The 23,335-nt window shown below is 45.3% G+C and overlaps 2 protein-coding genes across 3 annotated transcripts in view; one reads left to right on the forward strand and one right to left on the reverse strand.

The window, feature by feature from the left end:
* The first annotated feature begins 319 nt into the window (after positions 1-319).
* AAMDC (adipogenesis associated Mth938 domain containing) lies at positions 320-15,614 on the forward strand. Its single transcript, XM_088140483.1, has 4 exons — positions 320-479; positions 7,346-7,491; positions 12,797-12,892; positions 15,409-15,614. Exons 2-4 carry the CDS (start codon positions 7,360-7,362, stop codon positions 15,547-15,549), a joined length of 369 nt encoding a protein of 122 aa, XP_087996609.1. The 5' UTR covers positions 320-479; positions 7,346-7,359; the 3' UTR covers positions 15,550-15,614.
* INTS4 (integrator complex subunit 4) overlaps positions 11,536-23,335 on the reverse strand; it is a 45,422-nt gene continuing 33,622 nt past the window's right edge. The window contains exons 21-23 of one of the 2 annotated variants that reach the window (XM_088140482.1): positions 21,109-21,252; positions 18,925-19,045; positions 11,536-12,320 (exon numbers count right to left, since the gene is read on the reverse strand). In XM_088140482.1, coding sequence (XP_087996608.1) covers positions 12,298-12,320; positions 18,925-19,045; positions 21,109-21,252 — 288 coding nt within the window. In that variant the 3' untranslated portion in view covers positions 11,536-12,297. Of the gene's footprint in view, positions 12,321-16,741; positions 17,656-18,924; positions 19,046-21,108; positions 21,253-23,335 lie in introns of those variants that run through there. The other variant, XM_088140481.1, reaches the window with a different exon arrangement.

Below are 23,335 nucleotides of genomic sequence, written 5' to 3' on the forward strand. Positions count from 1 at the left end.
CGCTGTGGCGGGAAGCGGCCCTCGGCGCCATTCTCCCGTCAGGCCCCGCGAGAGGAGGCGAGGAGAGCCGCGCGGAAGGGCAGGAGCGCTGGGAAAGAGCGGCCCGAGCAGCCTGCCCCGATCTCGTTGGTCTCCCTGAGGCTGATTGACACAGGAACCAAAACGAGGCTGCGCACGGGGGGGGGAGTAGAAAGGGGCGGGGAGAGGACGCCGCCTGAGCCAATCCCGCCGGCGGCGACTGAGAAAGGGGCGCAATCATAATAGAAGGGACGAGGGAGGCGGCTGTCAATCCTCCTCCCACCCCACAAAAGGGGGCGCGGCCGACAGCGGTGCGCGGGGGTGGAGGCCGATGTTGTGGAAAGGTTTGTTAGTGGGCGCGGCCCGTGTTTGTCACATCGGCCTTGGCCAATGAAGGGCGTGAGGGGGCGTGTCCTCCCGGAGAAGGAGAAGGAGGAGCGAGAGGTCGGCGGTGGGGACAGGTGAGCGGGACGCGCGCGGGGGGACTACAACCCCCATCACTCCCCACCTCACCCTGGCTGCGGATGATGGGAGCTGTAATCTGGCGCCTCTCGGGAAGCGCCGCTTCCTTGGGTTGGAAAAAGGGGGTGTGTCGGCTGCCATGCGAGCAATTCTCCGGATTCAGGAATAAGAATTAAATTCAACGTGGGGAGCGCCTGGGGAGCTCTCAGGTTGGGGGGAACCTGGTTATTCGGATCTGTGGTGATGTATTATAGCATTTGCTGTGTCAAGGAACGTGGGGAGGGTGAATGGCTGCGTTCACACGACGCGGGTCAGCTGGACCTGCACGAAGCCCTTTTTCTGGGTTCACACACTCCTTTGAGTCACGCACGACCTGGGGAGGCGGGTTCTGACCCAATGGAAACGCAGGAAAGAGCTAACTGAGATTAACATCAACCGGGTTTTGCGTGTTGTGTGAACAGAGCCGTTAGGTCTTAACGTGACTTGGTTAAGCTGTGGTGTAGCCCCAGTCTGTGTGAACACAGAACCGGGGTGCGCAACTGGAAACCCCCCCTTTAAACAGCCCCAGACCCCTTACAGAGGCACCCCCAATTCCGAGCCTGTCATTTGGAGCCCCACAAGTTAAACCCAGACCAGTTCAACCAAACACAATTGTGTCTCCTGTCAACAAGTTCCTGCCTTACTGAATTGACTTATCCAACCAGCTTCAAATTGCCTGCTATGTTTTTGTTCGCAGCAAGAAAAAAGTTTGGCTTTTTTAAACTGTCTTGTTCTATTCTTGCACACGTTTATTGTGGCACAGGATTTCAGAGTCCACAGGATCAAAGGCTTTTGTCGAAATGAAGAAAGCAGCACAGCAGCGTCACGAGGCCCTCTTTGTCCCCTTCACACATGCACGTGGCATCACAATATGTGCACAGAAGGGCAGAGCGGCAGGCACAACGCCAGGGTCGTCTGCCCAGAGGGGGTTAAAAAAGTCAAGAGGTCAGCTGTGACCACTTGATCAAAGGCCTGACCCTTTTTTACATATTTAACGTAATTAAAATAAAAACCATAGCGAAATAAGCAGCCGTGTCCAGCCCCAGCATCCAGAAGGGCTACCCTCAATCTAGTCCCAAGGCTTGCAGGAAAAGCCACATTTTTAAAAAATATATATATTTATTGAAAATTTTACATAGAGTAAAAAACCAATCTAAAGGAAAAGAAAGAAGAAAGAAATAAAAAAGGTGCAAGAAAAGAAGAAAAGAAACTAAAGTTATGAAATATAGTAACTTCCAACCTTCTCTTCAACGGATAATTATAGAATTGGGATTATAAGATTGGAAAAGCCACATTTTTGTGAGTGAGCCCCTCACTTCATTGTGTTTGCCCTCTTTTTTTTTCTTTCTTTTTTATATGTTTTATTGTTGTGAGCCTCCCAGAGTTGTTGAGAGTCAGGCAGCGTACAAATTTAATAAATTATTGGTAGTCTACAATTACATTCACAGTCAAAGACTGTGGGAAACTTAATAATTCAAGTCCCCATTTGAACATCCAACTGATGATCTTATTTGTAACCGATAGGCGTGAGGTGAATGCTAAAATTTAGTAACTTTGATAATATACAACAGACATCGTAATTCATTGGCAACATTTGATTATTATTACAAAATTATATTAAATATATATATATATATATATATATATATATATATATATAAATATAATTTGCTGTTCCCTTTCTCTCTATAGAAATACAAAGAGAATATTGGAGACCATATGAAATAGAATTTTAATGCTGTTATTTTTAGGGAGAAAGGGGCCCACAAAGGGAAAAGTGGATGGGGCCCACAACATTCACAACATGGTCTTGACTGAGTAGGGTACCCCTGTGGTAGCTAAAAATTATTTCTTAAGAGAAGTGACTCATTGGGAACCCACCCCTCCTGATCTTATTGGGTGGGCAGACGTCACAGGGAGAAGGTGGCCCACAGATTTTTATATCCTAAACCATACCGGACTTTAAAAGGGACAACATCCCTTGAATTGTCCCTAGGGAAAAAAAATCTCATTTTATACTCTTGTTCTTTTTGCTAAAACACTCCAAGTGTGGTCAGCTTTCATTGTAACTGAACTACTTTGTCCCTTCTGATCAATTTGCCATTTTTTGCCCATTCTGAGTTTCACAATTTCCTTTTCATGGAAGGGGAGTTAAGCAGGAGTGGGGCTGACAGTCCAGAAATGAACCCATGGAAAGTGGCAAAGAGAAAGAAATGGATCAGTTCTCTCGGCTTCCGGTCTGGTAAAATACATTTCGCTGTGCTGACCATACTCAGAAAACTGGGATTTCTTTAAAATGTACTTAGCAAAAATAGATCATCATCAACCCATGGTTTCAGGCTTTGGGTTGCCCGATAAAGTTTGAATAAACTATAATTCCTAAGTTTGGGATGCTGTCTTTAATTAAACATTGCAAATAGAAGCAAACCGGGGGGGATTCTGAGATTTGCCCTAGCAAAGTCATGAAAATAGACTTTCCTTATTAACTTTCCTTCTTTCCAGTTACCAAAAGAGCTTTTCAACGTTTATCTTAACAAAAGTTATTTCAAAAGGATTTGTTCCTTTTCTGATAGAATTTACAGACATCACCTGAGATCCCTTCAAACTCCATTCAGTTGCCCCTTTTTAGGTCTTCTGGTATCCTTTTTTTTGGGGGGGGGGATACCTCATGCCAGACTTTGCTGACCTGGTTCCTGTTGTGTTGGACTACAAGTCCCATGAAAACATGTCAGCAGCAGCCATGCTGGCTGGTGGTGAGGGAAGCTGTAGGCCAGAAACTTGACAAATCACTAGCTGGAAGAGCACTAGCCCTTAATCTGTTCTGTTTTGCTACCTGTCTTGCATTTTCACTAATTCTGTCAAATTCTAGTTTGTGTCCAGAAAATGAATGATGCTTTGTATCCCAGGTGCTCCCTAATGGAGATGTCTAAGATGCTTGCATAGAGATTAGCAACGTGCAGGCCACAAGCAGCCTCCAGCACCCCATTTAGGTTCCCCATCACCCCAAGATCATGCTACCAACATTTGGTGGCCTGGCCAGTTTTCAGATTTTAGTGGGGTTTCAGAGATGGGAATGTTAGATGTCAACCCTTTAGGATAGACCAGGTCAGGGGACAGACACAAGAAATACTAGAACTCAATTTTATTGATATAGGGTGTAATAACAGAGAGAACCAGACTGGTGTAGTGATTAAGGCATCAGGCTACAAACTGGGAGACCATGAGTTGTCCTGCCTTGGACACAAATCTACCTGGGGGACTTTGAGCCAGTCCCTCTCTCTCAGCCCAGGAAGAAGGCAGCGGCAAACCACTTCTGAAAAACGTTGCCAAGAAAACTGCAGAGATTAATCCGGCAGTCGCCAGGAGTCAAGACTGACTTGAAGGTGCCAACCTCCCTGCAAAAAACAGAAACGTGAAACCCTGACAGCTTCTCAATTATAGCGAAGAGAATCGAGGTGGGCCAGTCTTGAGTTTCTTTCTCACGCCTTCCCGTTTTCCAGGGCTAAGCTCGCATTTTCTCAGTGATTGCCTATACTTTCTTCATGGCCATCTCCATATCCCTCTATAATAGCAGATCCCCCTGCTGGTGATGTCACTGCATCACCTGATGGCCTCCTGGGGTCTCCCCAGAAGATCAGGAGGCCTAGTTGCAAGAGAGGCCCAGCCTCTCTGAAGATGCCCAAACAATCCCTTTTTCTCACTGTGCAAAGTCAGGCAGTCTTTGACATGTTCAGAGCCTTGACGCCAGTCACTCTCAGTTTGGCATTTCAAAGCTGCTTCTCCGAGTCTAATTTGGCAAGTCAAAGAGGACTACCTGCTCTTCACCCACTTGTTTGCTGCACTTTCTCTGAGACTGGAAGGGCCATCTGGCGTTACTTGATCTTTCTGCAATAGTCAGCAGGTGTTCCTTACTGAGTTCCAGCAAGATAGAAGAACCAGCTTACCCAGAGACAGCTTTTTAATTTTTATATATATATATATATGTGTGTGTGTGTGTGTATGTATATGTATATGTATATGTATATGTATATATAATAAATAAATACTGAAGCAGAAGAGACAAATGGTGGAGGGTTGCCTTGTTTAAAATGGGTGTCATTATCTTACGGTAGGACTTGCTGGATCACAAGAACAGTTGCAAGCACGATTGAGGTGAGTAATATGCAGCTCAGATTAAAATACAAAATAGAGTGGAAGAAAAGATATGCAAGGGGTGTGAGAAGTTCCTGAGCTTCGCCAGCCTGGAGATTTGCTGTTGAAAAGAAATCACTGAGATTTAGGACCTGAGAAGAGCAACTGATATTTGCTGAGTAGCTGGAGGGACTGAGCGCAAATTGGTTTCTCAAAATCTCGTGCTTTCAAAGAGTCTTGTACGGAGTTCACTGTCCACAGTGGAAGGGTATTGTAACCCCATTTCTTTTGTTTGACAAGCTAATTCTTTCTGTGCCAAGACACAAAGCTAAAACAGAACAGAGAGAAGCTAACCAGGATTAGCACAGTGTGTGCATGCAGCCTGCTTATGTGTGTCATGTGAACCTGTCCTGTGTGTCTGTGGGGTCTCTGGAGCTAAGAAACAGGACTACAGGTAGTCTCCAGTTTAAGAATGAGTTCTGTTCCCAAGGTCTATTCTTAAGTCGAATTTGTATGTAAGCCGGAATAGTATTATTGAATAATATTGTATAAGTCAGTGTTTCTCAACCTTGGCAACTTTAAGATGAGTGGACTTCAACTCCCAGAATTCCCCAGCCAGCATAAACGCGACAGAACTGTATTTGCATTGTCTCTTGGAGTTCTTTGGGCTGAACCTGACTGTTTATTAGCTTCAACCTCCAGACAGAAATCTCCCCAGACTGAACCCTAGTTCCCAAGCCAGCCAGCCACAACACCCTGAATTCCTTAGGGAGGTGCCCGCCTCATCTTCTTGAACTTCCCACGCTCCTGTTGGGGGCTAAGAACACGCTTATCTCCCTGAGCCTGGCCTTCATAAGTCCATTCCATCACAGGAACGGAGTTACGTAGCAAACAAACCATGTTTGCGAGCAAACCACCAAGCTCAGAGAGCACTCAGAACCCCACAGCTGAACCCTGAGCTACAGAAAGTCTCTTCTGTTGAGATCTTATTCTATGGGGCTTGAACTTTCTACTAGGAATTGAACTCATGGACCTTCACCTAGACTATATATAGGGCATTACCTTTAGGAGCTCTCTAGCTCCTGGCACTGAGCACTGTTGTAGGAAGGGAAATCTCAAATCTATCTTTAGAATGACAAACATTATCCATCTCCCCTTAACTTCTCAGAGCAGAGAGATACAGATGTCACATTTAAAGTGTCTGAAACTTACTGGAGGCTTCGTATACCTAGTTTACTTAAATTTCCCGCTGGAGAGTCATTCAGCAGTTGGCTGTCAGTTTTTTAGTGTCCAGTGTCGAGTCTTGGGGGGCATGGCCAGGAAACATTAAAAAAGGGGTTCATCTCCCCCGTTTAGACTGTGGCCCGTGAGCTACCTCTCCCCACTTCAGAGTTTTAAGATAAGCAAGTAAGCTTACTGTATTGGTGTAACTACAGGTCATAACATGTAGGGTGCTATAAAATACAATAAAATAACAGTAAAACAGATTGTAAAATAAAGTAATAAAAGAGTATTAGGTGTAAAAAGATTACAGCAAAATCAAGCCAAAGCTAAGTATTGATTTCTAAGTTTAAATGACAGCAGAGCAAAAGTAGCAAGTTGGTTGGGAGTTTTAAGATGCACCAATCCAACCATTTTATATCTTCCAAACTCTATAACAGTGTTTCTCCACCTTGGCAACTTTAAGATGTGTGGACTTCAACTCCCAGAATTCCCCAGCCAGCCATGCTGGCTGGGGAATTCTGGGAATTGAAGTCCACACATCTTCAAGTTGCCAAGGTGGAGAAACACCGCTCTATAATCTAAGGAGGAAAGTTCATTCTCCACCAGGAATTGAAAAGCTTGGGTAGCAGCACCCAAATTAATGAATTCATTCGATTTATGTAACCGCTCATTCCATAACAGTGACTCTGGGCGGCATGCATGCATTAAAACAGGAACCACAACATAAAACCCCACTTTATCCTGTCTCCCCCAGGTTAAAGCTCATGAAACAATCACACAGAAAATCACATCAGCAGCAGCAGAGCTCGCTTAACCTCCTAGCCCAAATGCCGGGTCTTGAAAGCCTTGCAAAAGGCTAGCAGAATCAGGGCCATCCGGATTTGGGAAGGTGACGCTGTTTGATGGAAGGGAGAAGATTCCTTCTGTTTATGTATTTCTTGCTTTGCAGAGACGTTGGCAAAAGTTTTTACAGACAGCATGGGAAATACAGCGCAGGTGGAAAATAACAGTATTAACAGCAACGACAGTAGATTAAACTTGTATGCCACCGGACTCTCAACGACGCTGAGCGACTCACAACAATTGCTATTATTATTTTTTTTTTACTGCAAACAGCCCAGAGTCACTTCCTAGTGAGATGGGCGGTGACCAAATTTGAAATACATACATATAAATAAATAAATGTTTACAAATCTATATTTTTCTTCCCGAACATTTGTTTCCATCGCCCTTCCTTCTCATGAGTTTTCCACCTCCCAACCATCTCCTGCACAATCACCAAAGATTATTCCTTGGACAAGCTTCAGGTTTCCTTGTGAAGATGGTCACTATCCCAAACCAGCTAGAAGGAAGCGTTGGAAAATAACAAGATGAACCGAGAGGCTTCAGAGCCCATCTCCTTCCCTCTGGTTGGTTTATTGCAAGGCCATTTCTCATCCTCTTGCCTCTTGTTCTTCTCTTTCCCTTTCAGACGTCTGGCTGACTATGTCTTCTCCGGAAATCGCCTCCCTCTCATGGGGACGGATGACGGTGAAAGGCTGCACCACAACCTATAAAGACTGTAAAGTGTGGCCCGGTGGCAGCCGAACGTGGGACTGGCGAGAGACAGGCACGGAGGTGGGTATCTTGGCCCGCCCCGGGGGAATTCCTTTGGGGTCATTGGCACTTCCATTTTCCATAGCCCATAAGGAGAGCGTGCCAGAGAGAATCCCAGCGAAACAGAGTGAGAATTGGGAATGGTTCCTCTTTGCCCAAGATCCTGAACGATCACTGCTGCCAAGCAGGCTAGGAAATTTGGCCTGCGGTGATGTTGATTCCTCTACAGTGCTGTTCCTCTGGACTGGTAAATTTAATTGGGATTAACCACTTGTTTCCTGGCAGTCCAATCGAATGGCAGATGAATGCCTGGAGAGGCTTACCCTGTCTCTTAGGTAGGTTTGCACAACGCAGTTAACCCAGTTCCTGGGTTTGTGCTTTCCGTCCGATCCCAAGAAAGGCAAACAAGTGTAACCCTAACTAAGCTTAGCACGTGGTCTGACTGCGACCCTCAGTTGTGGGTTTGCTGAAATCTTTACACACGGTACAGATCATAACACCATTCAGTTCCTAGGAGCATGAAAGGGACTGTATCCGTAGGTTGGGAGGGGCGTATCAAACCATCTCTTCACCTTGTTGCAGCTGTGCATAACTGTTCTCAGGTAAAGATTCCCTTGAGTTGGGCTTGACTCCTGGCAATTTTATAGGCCTGTCCATGGAATTGTTGTGGCAGAAATACCGACGTGGTTTCCCCTTGTCTTCTTCAGTGACTTTTTTTTTGGACTTCCCAGTCTAGCCTCCAGCTGTAGGATTTTTTGGGTGGTCTCCTGTCCAAGGACTCAACGGCTTAGCTCTTTGAGATCGGCTTAACACTGGCTAGATGCTGCCAAGTCAAATTTGGCTCATGGTGGCTATGTGGGCACTATTATTATTATTAGATTTTTATCCCTCCCTCCCTCCCTCCCTCCCTCCCTCCCTCCCTCCCTCCTTTCTTGCTTGCTTGCTTGCTTGCTTGCTTGCTTGCTTTTTTCCTTCCTTCCTTCCTTCCTTCCTTCCTTCCTTCCTTCCTTCCTTCCTTCCTTCCTTCCTTCCTTCCTTCCTTCCTTCCTTCCTTCCTTCCTTCTCTATCTCTATGTCTCTATGTCTCTGTGTCTCTATCTCTATCTCTATCTCTATCTCTATCTCTATCTCTATCTCTCTCAAGGTGGTGAACATACCTCATACTCCTGCCTCCTATTTTCCCCACAACAACAACCCTGTGAGTTGAAGTAGTTTTCTTTAGCAAATATCTGGAAGTGTTCTGCCATTGCCTTAGGATTTTCTTTTTTTACTCTGCACTCTAGTTTTTGTCCAGGAGCTTCTTGGTGGCCTCCCATCCAAGGCCGACGATGCCAACCCTGCTTATCTTTTTGAGATCAGCCAAGGTGCATTTCCACCAAAGCTGGAAAGATGACCCTCATCTCAGACATGCCAGCCTTCATCCAAATGGCACCCTGGTTGAAGTGCATCCTTGGGGCTTCCTCTTTATGCAACTTTTTGGGAAATTTATTTATTTTATTGACGCCCATTTGCGGTCTTGTTTCATACCGCACCCTTTTTTGACCAAGTGACTAAGGCACCTCCCCTCCTTACATACCAACTATTTCTGGTTATTTTGCACAAAACCATGCAGCACCTCCCGATTGTACGCCTTGCTCCTTCATTGAGTGCTTAAAATTCTAATTGTTTAAAAGTGTTCAAACTGCCTCGAACTGCGAAGATCTGCTGGCCCTCGTTGAACACTGCCTTTGGGACTGTTCTTTATCATTGGCGAGGAGGGAATCAGTTTGATGTTGCTTCTCGTGAACAGTACTGACCTATTTGGATTAAAAGAAATACTTTTCCAGAGTTTGACGCCCGCTTCCTTCCTACTCTGCTTCCCCGGCCCCAACCACCCCTTCCTTTCAGCAGAACAAAATAAAACAGAGGCTCAGGGCCGTCTTCTTGCACCCCCCATCCCCTTGTCTGAACATCGAGAATAGCTTTGGGATTTATTGCATTTAAATCACCTTTTCTTCTTCCCCATTGCTTTTTGGGACAAGCGCAGCGAAAGGATGCACGCCAGAACTGGGAACGAAACGACAACTGCCATGCTTTAAGATATCCAAGGCGATTTTTTGGGGGGTGGGAGTTGAGGAAGGTTCAGGCCTGCTCCAGAGGTGGGGGAAATGCATCTTGTAGGATTGCGCTGGTAAAATTTGGCAGCCGACAGCTGTTGGGATGGCAAAAAGTACTGTAGAGATGGAAGGCCTCTGCTGCTGAACATGCCTATGCCAGGCCTTTTCTTGATTTAAAAATGCATGTTTGTGAAATTAGAGAACCTTGGGGGGGGGGACTTGCAGCATTAAAAAAAATACTAAAACCAGTGTGTAAAAAGATGCTTTATGCCCAGTCTCAAGTCCTAAAGGCTTCACAGTCTGAGTCTGCTTCAGAAAAGGAGAGGATCAGCTGCCGGCGTCAAACCCAGCAATTGGCAGGACCGGTTTGAGGCCGTAAGACGTCTTGTGGGGGAAGAGGCAGTTCTGCTATTATTGCCTTAAAGGCTCGCCCAGATCCTGAAAGCAACTTGCAAGATCTGGGCCAAAACAATGAATCCGGCCTCCTGCAGGAAGATCAATGCCATTCCCCTGCAGGCTGGACAATATGTATGCTTTAAAAAGGGTCTCCGACTGTGGCCGTACAGCATCAGAGGCGTCCAGGAGAGGCTGCAACAATAGCATCCTGTGTGTGGCAACAACATTGTGCAATGGACATCCTTTGCATCCTTTGCGTGGTGATACCGTGACATGCGTGATGTCAGGTTCTCATCACCACCACCGCAGAAGCTTATAAACTTGGATACTTGCAGGCTGAGCTAAACTATGTCCGTATCTCTGCGAATTGGGGTGGAGAGAGGGATCCTGTCCCTTTTTCTCTTCTCCTCCCCCCACCCTGCAATACCCCCAATAGCTTGCTAAGAGGCACTAGGCCTCAACGTTTGTGTTCACTTCCTTTTCTCCGTGGAACATTAGCTACCACAGCCCTGTCGCAGCCTTCCCAGCCGACTGTTGAAATTGCAATCAACTACAGTCGCATTTCCTCCTTTGGAATTGTAGAATTACAACCGGAATTGGAATTCCAGGGGTGGAATTGTAGCGGGGGCCCCCTTAAAGCTAGGCAAAGTTTTTAGATGCAGGAGAATAACATTTTCCTTGTGCGTGGCCCTGACATAGATGGCTTCTTTATCAGAACGGTTGCTCCCCTCCCACCCACCCGCGCCACTTAGTTAAAATTAAATATCTGCACTCTGCAGGGCCATCCAAAAACAGAATGTGGATTTGATCCCATGATCGTGGCTGCCATCTTGACTCTTTTGACTCTCCCCTGAACATCAGTGGCACTCTTCATTAGAAGATGCCACATTTAGTATATAACAGGGTTTCTCAACCTCGGGAGCTTTAAGATGTGTGGATTTCAACTCCCAGAATTCCCATGCTGGCTGGGGAATTCTGGGAGTTGAAGTCCACACATCTTAAAGTTCCCGAGGTTGAGAAACCCTGGTATATATTAAGAAAAAATTGAATTACCACATGGCTTCCTGATGCAAGGAAGATGCTGTGCTACTTCTGCTATGCATAAATTCCAGGCTACATTCACATGGCACGTTGAAATACCAGCTGGCCCATCCCATTTCAGCCCCCTCGAACCCTGTGAGCCCACCCCCCTGTGGCACGTTTGCAGTTCAGCATCTCGTGCAAACTTGCAGAACTTCAGGGTTCAGCTCTCCACGGGGAAGTGCGCGCACGGCTCCTGTGTTCTCACTGGTGGACTGGCAGGTTTGAGAGTTGGGCCCTGACATCCCCAGCTGCAGAGCATCAGATTGCGGGAGTTTTTATTATTTTTATTCGTTACCTGTCTCACCTGTCTTCCAGGTGTTCAAGGCGGTGTACGTTTTTCTGGAATCGAGTAATCCCCCGAGGTTGTTATAGACTGGAATTATACGTGCACTCCAAAGTACTTTTTGGAGATCGCATCCAAGTGTTTGCACAGCCCTAGTTTATATAGGGGTCCCTCCAATTTTATTCCTCATAACAACAGCCCTGTGAGGGAGGTTGGGCTGAGCGGTCCGTGCATCTTCTTGGTCCTACTCCAATGTTCCAACCACTATACTGGACTGCACTGGTTCTTTTAGGCTGTGGAATGATTTTAAAAGCTTATTAAAAATAGCCACGAGGTCTACTGGGAACAGCTGCATGCCATGTACAGAGCCCGTCTGAGCAGGAAGCCCGCAGCACTTTATTATGCAAATTTAGTTACAAATTGCAATCAGAGCACAGAAGGGAAACAAACAGGCTAAAAAAAGTCACATCTGCCTCAACAAGCTGTCATTTACCAGAAGAGGTTAATTTGATCAGCGGGAAGCCGTGCCAGAAAAGTACATATGCTCTTCTGGTTCAGGGAATCGGATTCTACAAAAGGGGTTGGGAATATGGTTAAGTAGAGAAAGTTACCTGGGGTGTCCGTGGGGGTGTGCGTGTGTTAAAAAGTCAAAATGGTGGTATTGCACTTTTTGCGTGCACGCACACACACATACTGCAAATGCTCCTGAAAATTGCCCGTAAGATTGGAAAACTCTAATGCAGATAAGTGCTCAGACACTAGTGGTGCCTACTGGAAGCCAAATGGAACTGGAATATTAATATTAGCAGAATCCTGAAGCCCAAGGCTAGCAATGTACCGGTGTGGCCACCACTCTTATGAAACCGGCAGAAAATGAAAACACCAGCCACGAGCATCGTCTTTTGCAGATCTCTGTAGCGCACACTAGCGTTCTTTGAAAATAATGATGAGTAGATGCAATTCCAAGCTTCATGGCTTGGAAGAAGGTCCACCTGTGCAGAAAATCAGAAGAGTAACTCAGAATGGTGGGATGTACCTGGGAGTGGGGGGAATGGAAGGAAGTAACCTCACTAGTTTGCCTTTTTTTGAAGTGGGAATTTTGCAGCTGGAACGTACCTTCCCTGACACCCATGGCGGCCTTTGGGGAAAACGCTCATCATACAACCTTGAAGTCTGAGACACGCTCACCCAGTGAGACGTTTTGATAGCCTCTGCTATGGAACGAGGGGAAAGTTTGAGCAGGTTTAGCTGCAGGTGAAGGGAATATAAAAGAGGCTCTGGGAATTTGTGTGCATCTGCAACAGGAGAAGGAACCAGGCAGTTGCTGAAGCAATGCAGCTCAAAGCCGGTCCTTGAAGGGTGCCAGTTCTCAATATCGGGTCCCCCAATTCTGTTGAATTACATATTGTTTTTCTGGCACGGCAAAAGCATCTGCCACTAACCTTTCCCCCCCTTGTTCCCAACACAGCATGTCCCTGGTGTTCAGCCTGCAGATGTGGAAGAGGTTCTTCAGAAGGGTGTCAAAACGCTAGTGATAGGTCGTGGCATGAGCGAGGCCTTGCAGGTAGGCTTGGTCAGGTGAACTGAACCACGAGCTATTTAAAGAGCAGGGATCTGGTTGCACGCTAGGGCAGCAAAGTGAGAATGCAATATTTATTCATCAAAGCTTTAGATCAGTTGGCTGGGGGATTCTGGGAGTTGGAGTCCACCCATCTTAAAAGTTGCCAAGTTCGAAAAACACTGGTTTGGATGGTGGGAGAACGTTGAGAGAGGAACGGTAGAGGAAATAATGGCTTTTCCTGTTGCCTTCGCCCACCTGGGAGAACCTGATGGAGGTTGGGTTCAGCATTTTGTCCCCGGGTGAAGCATTTGTAAGGGAATTCTTTGAGTCAAAAGTGGGGACGGACATTTCCAAAATACTGCAAAACAAGAACAGCTGGACATTCCTTTTGTATCTTCTGAATGGGTAGCAGCCTCCCCACAAGTCATGGGACAGGATCAAAGGCATCAAGGGGGCCCTGCCTGAAATGTACTCCCTGATAAATTAGGTCTGATATGCACATACCCCGTTTCTAACAGTCTGGAACCCAACCCCTTTCATTGCAATCAACCTAACTAATGGGAATCTGCTTTTCTCGGCTGCCGTTGACAGCCTTTGTGAAGTGAATAAAGCCTTCTCCACGGTGGTGCAACACCTCTGGAATTCTGTAGCCCAAGAGATCGGGTTCATCCTATCTGCGTTCCAATGCCAAGCCAGGATTTGCGATTCCAGTCTGTTTCTCAGCCTGGGGAGTGGTAAATCTTGGAATTGTGGAATGGATGATTTGAGAGTGCGTAGCAGTTGTTCAGTTTAACTGCAGGAAGCCGCTAAACATCTCAGTAGTTCTCCTCTGAACCTGCTCCAGCTTCCACATATCCCTTTGAAAGCCCAGTGCTCAGACCTGGATCCAGAATTGGTACAATGGGGCTATTATCTCCTGCGATCTGGACACAATGCTTCTGTTAATACAGCCCAAGATTGCACTGGCAACTTTAGCTGGTCAGATAATACAATAAGCTCACTTGTATGCCCTCACAAGCACATAAGCAGCTCGGAATACAGGTAGTCCTCGACTTATGACAACTGGGACCAGAATTTCTGTTGCTAAGCGATGCAGTTGTAAAGCGCAACTGCATCGCTTAGCGACAGTAATCCCTGCAGTCCTGTTTGCCATCGTTAATTGAATTCCATGGTTGTTAGGCAAGGCAACTTCTGGCCAGCTTCCCATAACCGAAATCAGTAGGGAAGCCGGCAGGAAGTTTCAAGTCCCAGGTTGGCAGGCAGGTAAGTGGCCATTGCCGGGTGAGGGAGGGAGCAAGGGGGTGCACAAGGGTACAAGGGAGGTGCGGTTGGGTTGGGGAGGGTGCGTGAGAGTTGCAAGGGTTCAAGGGAGGCGCAGCAAGGGGAGGAAAAGGTGCAAGGGGGTGCATGAGGGTGCAAGGGAGGCACGGGAAGGGTTGGGGAGGGTGTGTGGGGATGCACGAGTGGCTGGTGCGGCATGAGCACAGAGAGGTTGGGGTATATGGGTGGGAGAGACTTACCCCAGCAACTTGTGACCCTCCCTGCTGGCTTCCTCATTGACTTTCTGGGAAAGCTGGCAGGGAAGGTTGCAAATGGCAATCATGTAATCACAGGGTGCTTGGCAACCACTCCTAAGTGTGAGCCGGTTGCCAAGTGCTCAGATCCAATCACGTGGCCACAGGGGTGCTGGGACAGCCATAACTTTAAGGATCAGTCTTAACCACTTGTTCGGCACCGTCATAACTTCAAACTGTCACTGAACAAATGGTTGAAAGGCAAGGACTACCTGTACGTTCCAAGATATGGTTATGGCCAATCACGTGGACGGCTTTCAGAGGGGATTACAGTAGTTAAATTAATGGAAAAGAGCTCTGCTAAGGGCCATCAGTCTTGATGGGACCTCTGGTTGGTTGCAGATATTTTTGGGTACCGGTTGCAGGGGAAGGAAAGAACGAGGGTGTCTCCATCACCTTGGGAGCATAACAGAGGCATCTGATTAGCCACTGGGAGAAAAAGTGCTGGACTAAGTTGGACTTTGGTGTGGAGGAGCATTGAGATGGTCTTGAAGGAAGAATCCAATGACTGTGTAATCATCAGCTTAGCATGAATAGAGAGGAGGAAGTGAGGAAAAAAATCAAGATTTCTCCACCTCTTTTCTCTTTAGTATTAGAGGGGGGAGAGAGAGAGAGAGAGAGAGAGAGAGAGAGAGAGAGAATCTCTGTCTGGCTTCCAAGACTCATGTCAGCCCTTCAAGGTAGACCAGATCAGGAAACAGGCTCCACATGAACTACTGAAACTCTGTTGTTATAGGGTATAACAACAGAATTTTGAAACTCCAACAGTTGACCTGATCCAGTAGGGTTATTTTCATGTTCTTATGCCCTGTTGCTCTGGAACTCTTCCTTTGATCAGTTGTTAATCTTTTTGAGGCTCTGATATAGATGTAAAAGAGGGTTAATATTATTTTAATAAATAAAATTGCTTCTTTGTCACAGACTTTCTTTTCTTCCTTTTTCAAGGTGCCGTCGGCTACAGTGGAGTATCTTAAGAAGCACGGGATTGACGTGATGGTCCTGCAAACTGAGAAGGCTGTGAAAGAATATAATATCTTGGCTTCCCAGGGAGCCAGAGTGGGCGGTGTCTTCCATTCTACCTGCTAGAGGGCTAACCACAGATCGTCTCTGTCTTCCACCTGTTCCTTTGGGTGAATAAAAAGGAGCATTTCTCTGCTGTACCAATTTTTGAACGCTTTCCACAGAGGAATAAAACAATTTGCAAAGATGAAAGCCTCCCCCACCCAATATTATTGGATCACATTCAGGTGCATAAAGGGAAGGTGGTCAAGAACTATTTTCCATGACTGCAGAAACTAGGACCTGAATAAGTTGCAGCTCCCTAGATTTTGCCAGAATGTCAGGAAAAACTTCCTGATGGTAAGATGGCTACAACAGTGGAACAATCTACGGAGGGAGGGAGGGAGGGAGGGAGGGAGGGAGGGAGGGAGGGAGGGAGGAAGGAAGGAAGGAAGGAAGGAAGGAAGGAAGGAAGGAAGGAAGGAAGGAAGGAAGGAAGGAAGGAAGGAAGGAAGGAAGGAAGGAAGGAAGGAAGGGTGGGTCACCTACAGTCCACCCCGAAGCATTTCTTTGCTAGCATCCAGAATGTATAAGCAGATCCTCATGCTAAAGTTTGCTGGGAAGAAGCACATTCCCAACTCATTGTATTTCAAGGCTTTGAAATCACAGCCTGCAGAACCCACCAACCCCAGGGTTTCCAGACTTTTTTTCATTGTTTTTGCAATCCTGGGGCAGATTGCAAAAAGAGAGGCATTTCAAGCTGGGCAGGATGCATTTGGCTTGCTCAGTCACACAACTCGTTTCAAAGAAAGACCTCTTCTCAAATTCAGTTTAAGGCTGCCATGCAAGGAGAGCAGAAATAGTGAGAAAAATGTTAACAAACCAAGCCTTTCCTTTTTATAGACTAAGTCGGTGATCAGAGCTATGAGATCATAGTCCAGCTGCAACTAAGGAGACGCAATACACATAAGCAATTGAGCAGCAGGAAGGCTTCAGCTACAGTGTAAGAGTGGCAGCCTGCTCTGGAGGATGCCATGGGGAAATTTTATTTCTGCCTTCAGAAGCTGAGGCCAATCTGTACAAATAGAAGTATAACCTATGTACTAAATAAACAAACTTCCATCCTATTCCTTCCTTCCTTCCTTCCTTCCTTCCTTCCTTCCTTCCTTCCTTCCTTCCTTCCTTCCTTCCTTCCTTCCATCCATCCATCCATCCATCCATCCATCCATCCATCCATCCAAATTAACCAAAACTTCAGAGTTCAGTCAAGGGATATGACTTACAGCATAATGTCACCAGAGGAGGCATGGTATTATTTTAATAAATGTGGAAAAAACTTGATTAAATTACTGGCTACCAAGTTCTTTGCATGAAACCAAAAAACAAGGAGCTCATACAAAAGCATCTTTGCAGGCAAGAAGTTTCTATCTCTTCACCAGATCACCCACAACTTCTTTTCCCCTTTATTCAACTGGCCCCATATAACCAAATAAGGGGAAATGTACATTCCAGGTTCAGTCTAAATGCCAGATACAAATCAACCCGAGATACCGGGCTTGATGACTTTGTTTCATCATGTCACTGAAGTGTAAAAAGTTGTTAAAAGAAACACTGCCCAGCATCCTAAAAGTTTTTAAAAAGGCCAAAGCAGGGTGACCAAGATCAGATGTTCCCAACCAGACACCCCTCCAGACATGTTGGAAATGCCCAACTGTAGAACTCTTAGTTAGGCAAGATGGACCAAGGTCTTTTTTGCATTTAAGGAAGCTGCCAACCGTACAGTAAATAACTGTAGCAGAGTCTGAGTAACAACTTCTTTTACCACTTTCCTTTCAAATAGTTCTGTAAGCAGAGAAGAGAGCAGAATTTTAAAATGGAGGCCAACAGGTACTATCTCACACCATAGGTGCGCTTCAATCGTCTTTATGGAAGTCCTGTTCAACTCCTGAAACTGCCTTAAGTCTCTTCCCAAAGGTAAAATTATCTTGCACAACACCCTTCACCGTCTGGCAGGCTTGGGCATAATATAAACTTTGACTGGTTTGCTGAACAGGAGAGTCCCTTCGATGCTGCCCTCGGATGGGGGGAGAAGCTCCATACTGTCTCCCCAGGTGGGTCGCGAGAGGCCCACGGAGGCTTTGTTTCGATCCGAACTGTATGCCAGTAACAGACGTAGTTCAATTTGGCAAGGCTCTGGGACAGAGAAAAAAAGGCGAGAAGGAAAAGGTCTCAAATCTGCCAGGTTTCAAAGGGCATCTAACATACACAGCAAGGATGCCAGAACTCCAAAATCCACACAGTTCCTTGCACCAGCCAACTTCATATCTGCACAAGCAAGCTACAGGTGTAATTTGCAAGGGTGGCTGCATTCAGAAAGACCAAAAAGCCAGAGAGAGGTTTTGTTTTGACAAGGGTCATGGGATCCTTCAGTCACTCATGCCCTAGTCATGGACAACTGTAATGCGCTCTAAATGGGGCTGCCCTTGAAGACCACTCAGAAGCCACAACTGGTTCAGAATACAGCAGCACGAGCAATGTTAGGCACGCCTTGGTATGCCCATGTGACATCACTGTTGTGCAAACAGCACTGGTTACCAGCTGGTTTCCATGTGCAATTCAAGGTGCTGGTTATCTGTATTTGTCTACCTATAAGGCTCTTCATGGCATTGAGTTTGGTTACTTGAAAAACTGCCTATCTCCAATAATTTCTGCCCATCTGATAGGATCTGGCAGAGTGGGTGTGATTCAGTTACCTCAATTAAACAATATTATCTAAGGGGACCTTGGAAGCACACTTTCTCTATCACGGCACCTGCCCCCAGAGATCCAGATGGCTCCCATCCTAACATGAAACCCTGGTTATTCTTCCAGGCCTGGGAGAGGGATGTTGGTGGACCCCTGTAAATTTTGGGGTCTAAAAAAAAAGGAAAATTAAAAAGGGGGGGCAAAAATGCTTAATTTAACACATCTGAATTCCCAGATCCAAAGTTTTTGTTATTATTTGCTGTGACACAATCTCTCTCTTAAAGTAAGGCTTGTTTCTCAAGGTTGCAAACTATTTTTTTAGTGGAACAAGAAATTATAAACTCACCAGCAAACAAGACATTTATTCTAATAATCGAAATTATCTTAGTTTGGTTTTTATTGGCTTATTTTAACAACCACATGTCTTTAGTCTTGCTGAGTCTCTAATAAAGAACTTGTGGAGTATGAAATATATTAACAACTTTCTCCAGCACTTAACGCCTGAAACTTTCCTGAAGGTTAGCATGTGCAATATATCCTGTTAATTTGGGAATATTCATCTCATTGCTGCGCTGCCTTGGAACCACCTTCCCTTCTTTCTGTCACCAGAGAAATCACATAATTCTTTTGAACCCCGAGAATTACCCAAAGGAAATCTACGTTACATAGAATTTCCACAGCAGAGCAAAAAATGCACTGAAGCCAAGTCTTCCATACCTGTCCAGGCCGTATGTGAAAGGTAAACCTGAGTAATTAACCGGTGCCTTCCCGGACCAGGATTTCTAAAATCTGCCGGTTTCGGATGGATCACCTGCGACTGACCATCAGGATACAGGATCTAGAAAAAAAGAGAGGCCTGAAGGGTGCTTTTTCTCAACCTTGTATTCATCGATGATGCAACTCCTGCTTGTCCCACATCCCACTGACTTTTGTTCAACCAAGAAGACGTCTTTGCTATTGTGACACCCTCTTTATGGAGCACTCTCTCCTTAAAAGAAAGAAAAAAAAACGTGAAACCTCATTATAATTCAGGAGAAAGGGAGCAAGTACTGCCAGACATTCAGGCCTCAGTTCAGCAGACAGGAAGAGATTTCAGAACAGTGGACGTTAAGCCCCAATCAGCAACATTTTCAGACTTTTTTCTATACCATCCTCCTTCCAGAAAACCTGATGAAAGCCTGCAAGATTCCACATGAAAATGCTGACATTTTCAGATAGTTGGTGCACCTTTCTGCTATATTTAATTTATTCTGGTGGTGAGAGAAGCCGTTGTGGTGGCGTGCCAAGGCCTCCTTTTGCTAAACTCTGCATGCTAGCCTGGAATTGATACCTCCCTGTGGAATCTGCAGCAAGAAGGTGCTCTGTGATCTACAGTATCACATTACCAGAGATGGTCTATGCTTTCTTCTTCCTATTTCCAAATTTACTTGCCTCTGCAAAGGCTAATTTGTCACTCTGCCAACAGAGTAAAATATGCATCCTGTTTACACTTTTAGATAAGGTATTTATTTATCACATTTATATGCCGCCGCAAACCTGAAGGACTCTCAGTGGTCCACAAAGGTAAAAGTATAAAATACATAAAAATACATGGAAACATCCACCATTTGAGTAAAGGTAAAGCACAGAATACTAAAAAATATCCAGACATAAAGAACCAATCAGTAATCCTAACCAAGATGACCTCACACCCCAAACACTCTCTGGAAAAGTTCCATTTTGAGCTGCTTCTGGAAAGCAGTCAAAGTGGGAGAATTCAGAACACCATAAATACAAGAGTTTTTAAACGTAGCTCTTAAGAGCTTCAGGCTCGGCCAAGTGTTTTGGGATGTCCAAGCAAAGAGAAGAGCTACAGTTTATCTAAATGTATGAAAGTATGGAGGATTATACTTTAAGGTCAATGTGGAGCAGGTGAAAAGCATGCCCCGTATAAATTCATGACTATAGGATGTGGCAATGATCACCACCGACCAAAGAATAGTCCTTCATCATAAAGCACATCATTAACTTGCAGAATTCATTACCCTGGGATGTGATGAGAACCGCTACCTTGGATGGTTTTCAAAGGGGACAGGATAAATCCAGGAAGGACAGGTCTATTGAGGGCTATTAGTCTCGAAGACTCAGTGTTACCTCTGGGTTGGCAGCATTTATGCCTCCAAGTATCAACTGCATAGAAAAACCGTGGGAGAGAAGCACACTTCCATCTCCTGATTTTGAGGACCCCAGAAGTATCAGATTGGCTGCTGTGAGAAGCAAACAGCAAGACCAACATGAGTCTTGGTCTGCTCCAGCAGATCTGTGATCAGGTCCTTAAGATGGTGATGGCCACTAATTTAGATGGCTTTCACAGGGGATAAATTCATGGAGGACAGGGCTATTACGGATTCTTGGTCTTGAAGACTCCATGTTACTTCCAGGTTGGATGCAACATGCGTCCAAAAACCAGTCACAGGAGAACAATGAGGACAGAAGCCTCCATCTTCGGTTTGCAAGGACCCCATAGACATGCAGTTGGCCACTGTGAGAAACAAAATGCTCTACTAAGATGGTCCGTGGCCTCATCCAACAAGGCCAAGTTAGTTTGAATATATTTAATACATTATTAGATGAACAAAATCTACATGAACTATGACAAGTAACCTTCATTAATTTTAAATAAACATTTATATCCTACCCTTCTAATGCATTTGTGCCAGTCAGGGAACAACCTGCATTCAGAGGATGCTCCTCAGTACCAGATATTGGAAGAAAACAGGAAGATTGCCCATCTCCTCTGTCTGGCCACCAGCTTCATGCCCTGCTTCACTTGGCCCACCAAGAATTGGAGATAAAATGGTGGGACAATGAATCCTTGTTGACAAACATGGTGGCCAACATTCACATCCCAATCCCCATTACCTGAACTTTCACTGTGTTTTGTGGGTCTTGCACGTGTTCCAGAGTGGCATCCACGTCCAATGCAACAACTAATCCTGATGTGAAGCGCAGGGGATTGTCTGATTCTCCGGTTGGTTCAATAATGGTGGCAGTTGCTCGGTGGATCTGGGGAAGGAATGGGGCAAGTCAGCCTATGCTTCTTGGGACAAAACAACTCCTTAACATTCTGTTTTTCAGTCTTGACATGGGGTTGGATTTGGTCTGATCCAATTTGTAGTTGCAGCAAGAGAGGACCTGGGAGAAAAAAATGATCTAGGACGGTCACGTAATCGTGATTTGATACCTTTTTTACTACAGCCATTAAGCAATTCACTGTAGTCGTTAAGTGAATCACATGGTTGTTAAGTGAATTCCAGCAAAAAAGTCCATTGGGAAAGTTGGATTTGCTTAACAACCATGTGACTCGCTTAATGATTGTGGTGATTCACTTAATGACTGTTGTAAAAATGGTCATAAAATTAGGTCCAGTCATGTGGTGACTCACTTAATGACTGCCCCACTTAATGAACAATTTTCGGTATTGTGGTAATTAAGCAAGGACTGGAGAAGGAAATGGCAACCCACTCCAGTATCCTTGCCAAGAAAACCCCATGGACAATGTTAAAAGGCTAAAAGATATGACGCCGGAAGATGAGCCCCTCAGGTCGGAAGGTGTCCAATATGCTACTGGGGAAGAGCGGAGGGCAATTCCAAGTAGCTCCAGAAAGAGTGAAGCGGCTGGGCCAAAGCCGAAAGGATGTGGATATATCTGGAAGCGAAAAGAAGGTCCGATGCTGTAAAGAACAATATTGTATAGGTACCTGGAATGTAAGATCTATGAACCAAGGCAAGCTGGATGTGGTCAAACATGAGATGACAAGATTGAACATCGACATCTTGGGAATCAGCGAACTGAAATGGACGGGAATGGGTGAATTTAATTCAGGTGACCATCATATCTACTACTGTGGGCAAGAAACCCTTAGAAGAAATGGAGTTGCACTCATAGTCAATAAGAGAGTGGGAAAGGCAGTAATGGGGTACAACCTCAAAAACGACAGAATGATCTCAGTGCATATCCAAGGCAAACCATTCAATATCACAGTCATCCAAGTCTATGCCCCAACCACTGATGCTGAAGAAGCTGAAGTTGACCGCTTCTATGAAGACCTACAACACCTTCTAGAACTAGCACCAAAAAAAGATGTCCTTTTCATCATAGGGGATTGGAATACTAAAGTAGGAAGTCAAGGAGTAATCGGAATAACAGGCAAATTTGGCCTTGGAGTACAAAATGAAGCAGGGCAAAGGCTAATAGAGTTCTGTCAAGAGAACAAGCTAGTCATAGCAAACACTCTTTTCCAACAACACAAGAGACGACTCTACACATGGACATCACCAGATGGTCAATACCGAAACCAGACTGATTATATACTTTGCAGCCAAAGATGGAGAAGCTCCATGAGCTTCTTACTGCAAAATTAAATTGAAGAACGTAGGGAAAACCACTAGACCACTCAGGTATGACTTAGATCATATTCCTTGTGAGTACACAGTGAAGGTGATGAATAGATTTAGAGGATTAGATTTGGTAGACAGAGTGCCTGAAGAACTATGGACGGAGGTCCGTAACATTGTACAGGACGCAGCAACTAAAACCATCCCAAAGAAAAAGAAATGCAAGAAAGCAAAATGGCTGTCTGATGAGGCTTTACAAATAGCTGTGGAAAGAAGGAATGCGAAAAGCAAGGGTGAAAGGGAAAGATATAAGCAACTGAATGCAGATTTCCAGAGAATAGCAAGGAGAGATAAGAAGGCCTTCTTAAATGAACAATGCAAAGAAATCGAGGAAAACAATAGAATGGGGAAGACTAGAGATCTCTACAAGAAAATTGGAGATATGAAAGGAACGTTTAGTCCAAAGATGGGCATGATAAAGGACAAAAAAGGCAGGGACCTAACAGAAGCAGAAGAGATTAAGAAGAGGTGGCAAGAATACACAGAAGAACTATACAAGAAAGATCTTAATGTCCCTGATGTCCACGCTGGTGTGATCACTGACCTTGAGCCAGACATCCTAGAGAGTGAAGTCAAGTGGGCCTTAGGAAGCATTGCTAACAACAAAGCTAGTGGAGATGACAGTATTCCAGCTGAGTTATTTAAAATACTAAAAGACGATGGTGTTAAAGTGCTGCACTCAATATGCCAG

The sequence above is a fragment of the Python bivittatus genome, unplaced genomic scaffold (genome assembly GCF_059951505.1).
Source record: "Python bivittatus isolate LINGU-HERP-01145 unplaced genomic scaffold, Pbiv_v1 ctg000340_np1212, whole genome shotgun sequence".
Classification (NCBI taxonomy): Eukaryota; Metazoa; Chordata; class Lepidosauria; order Squamata; family Pythonidae; genus Python; species Python bivittatus.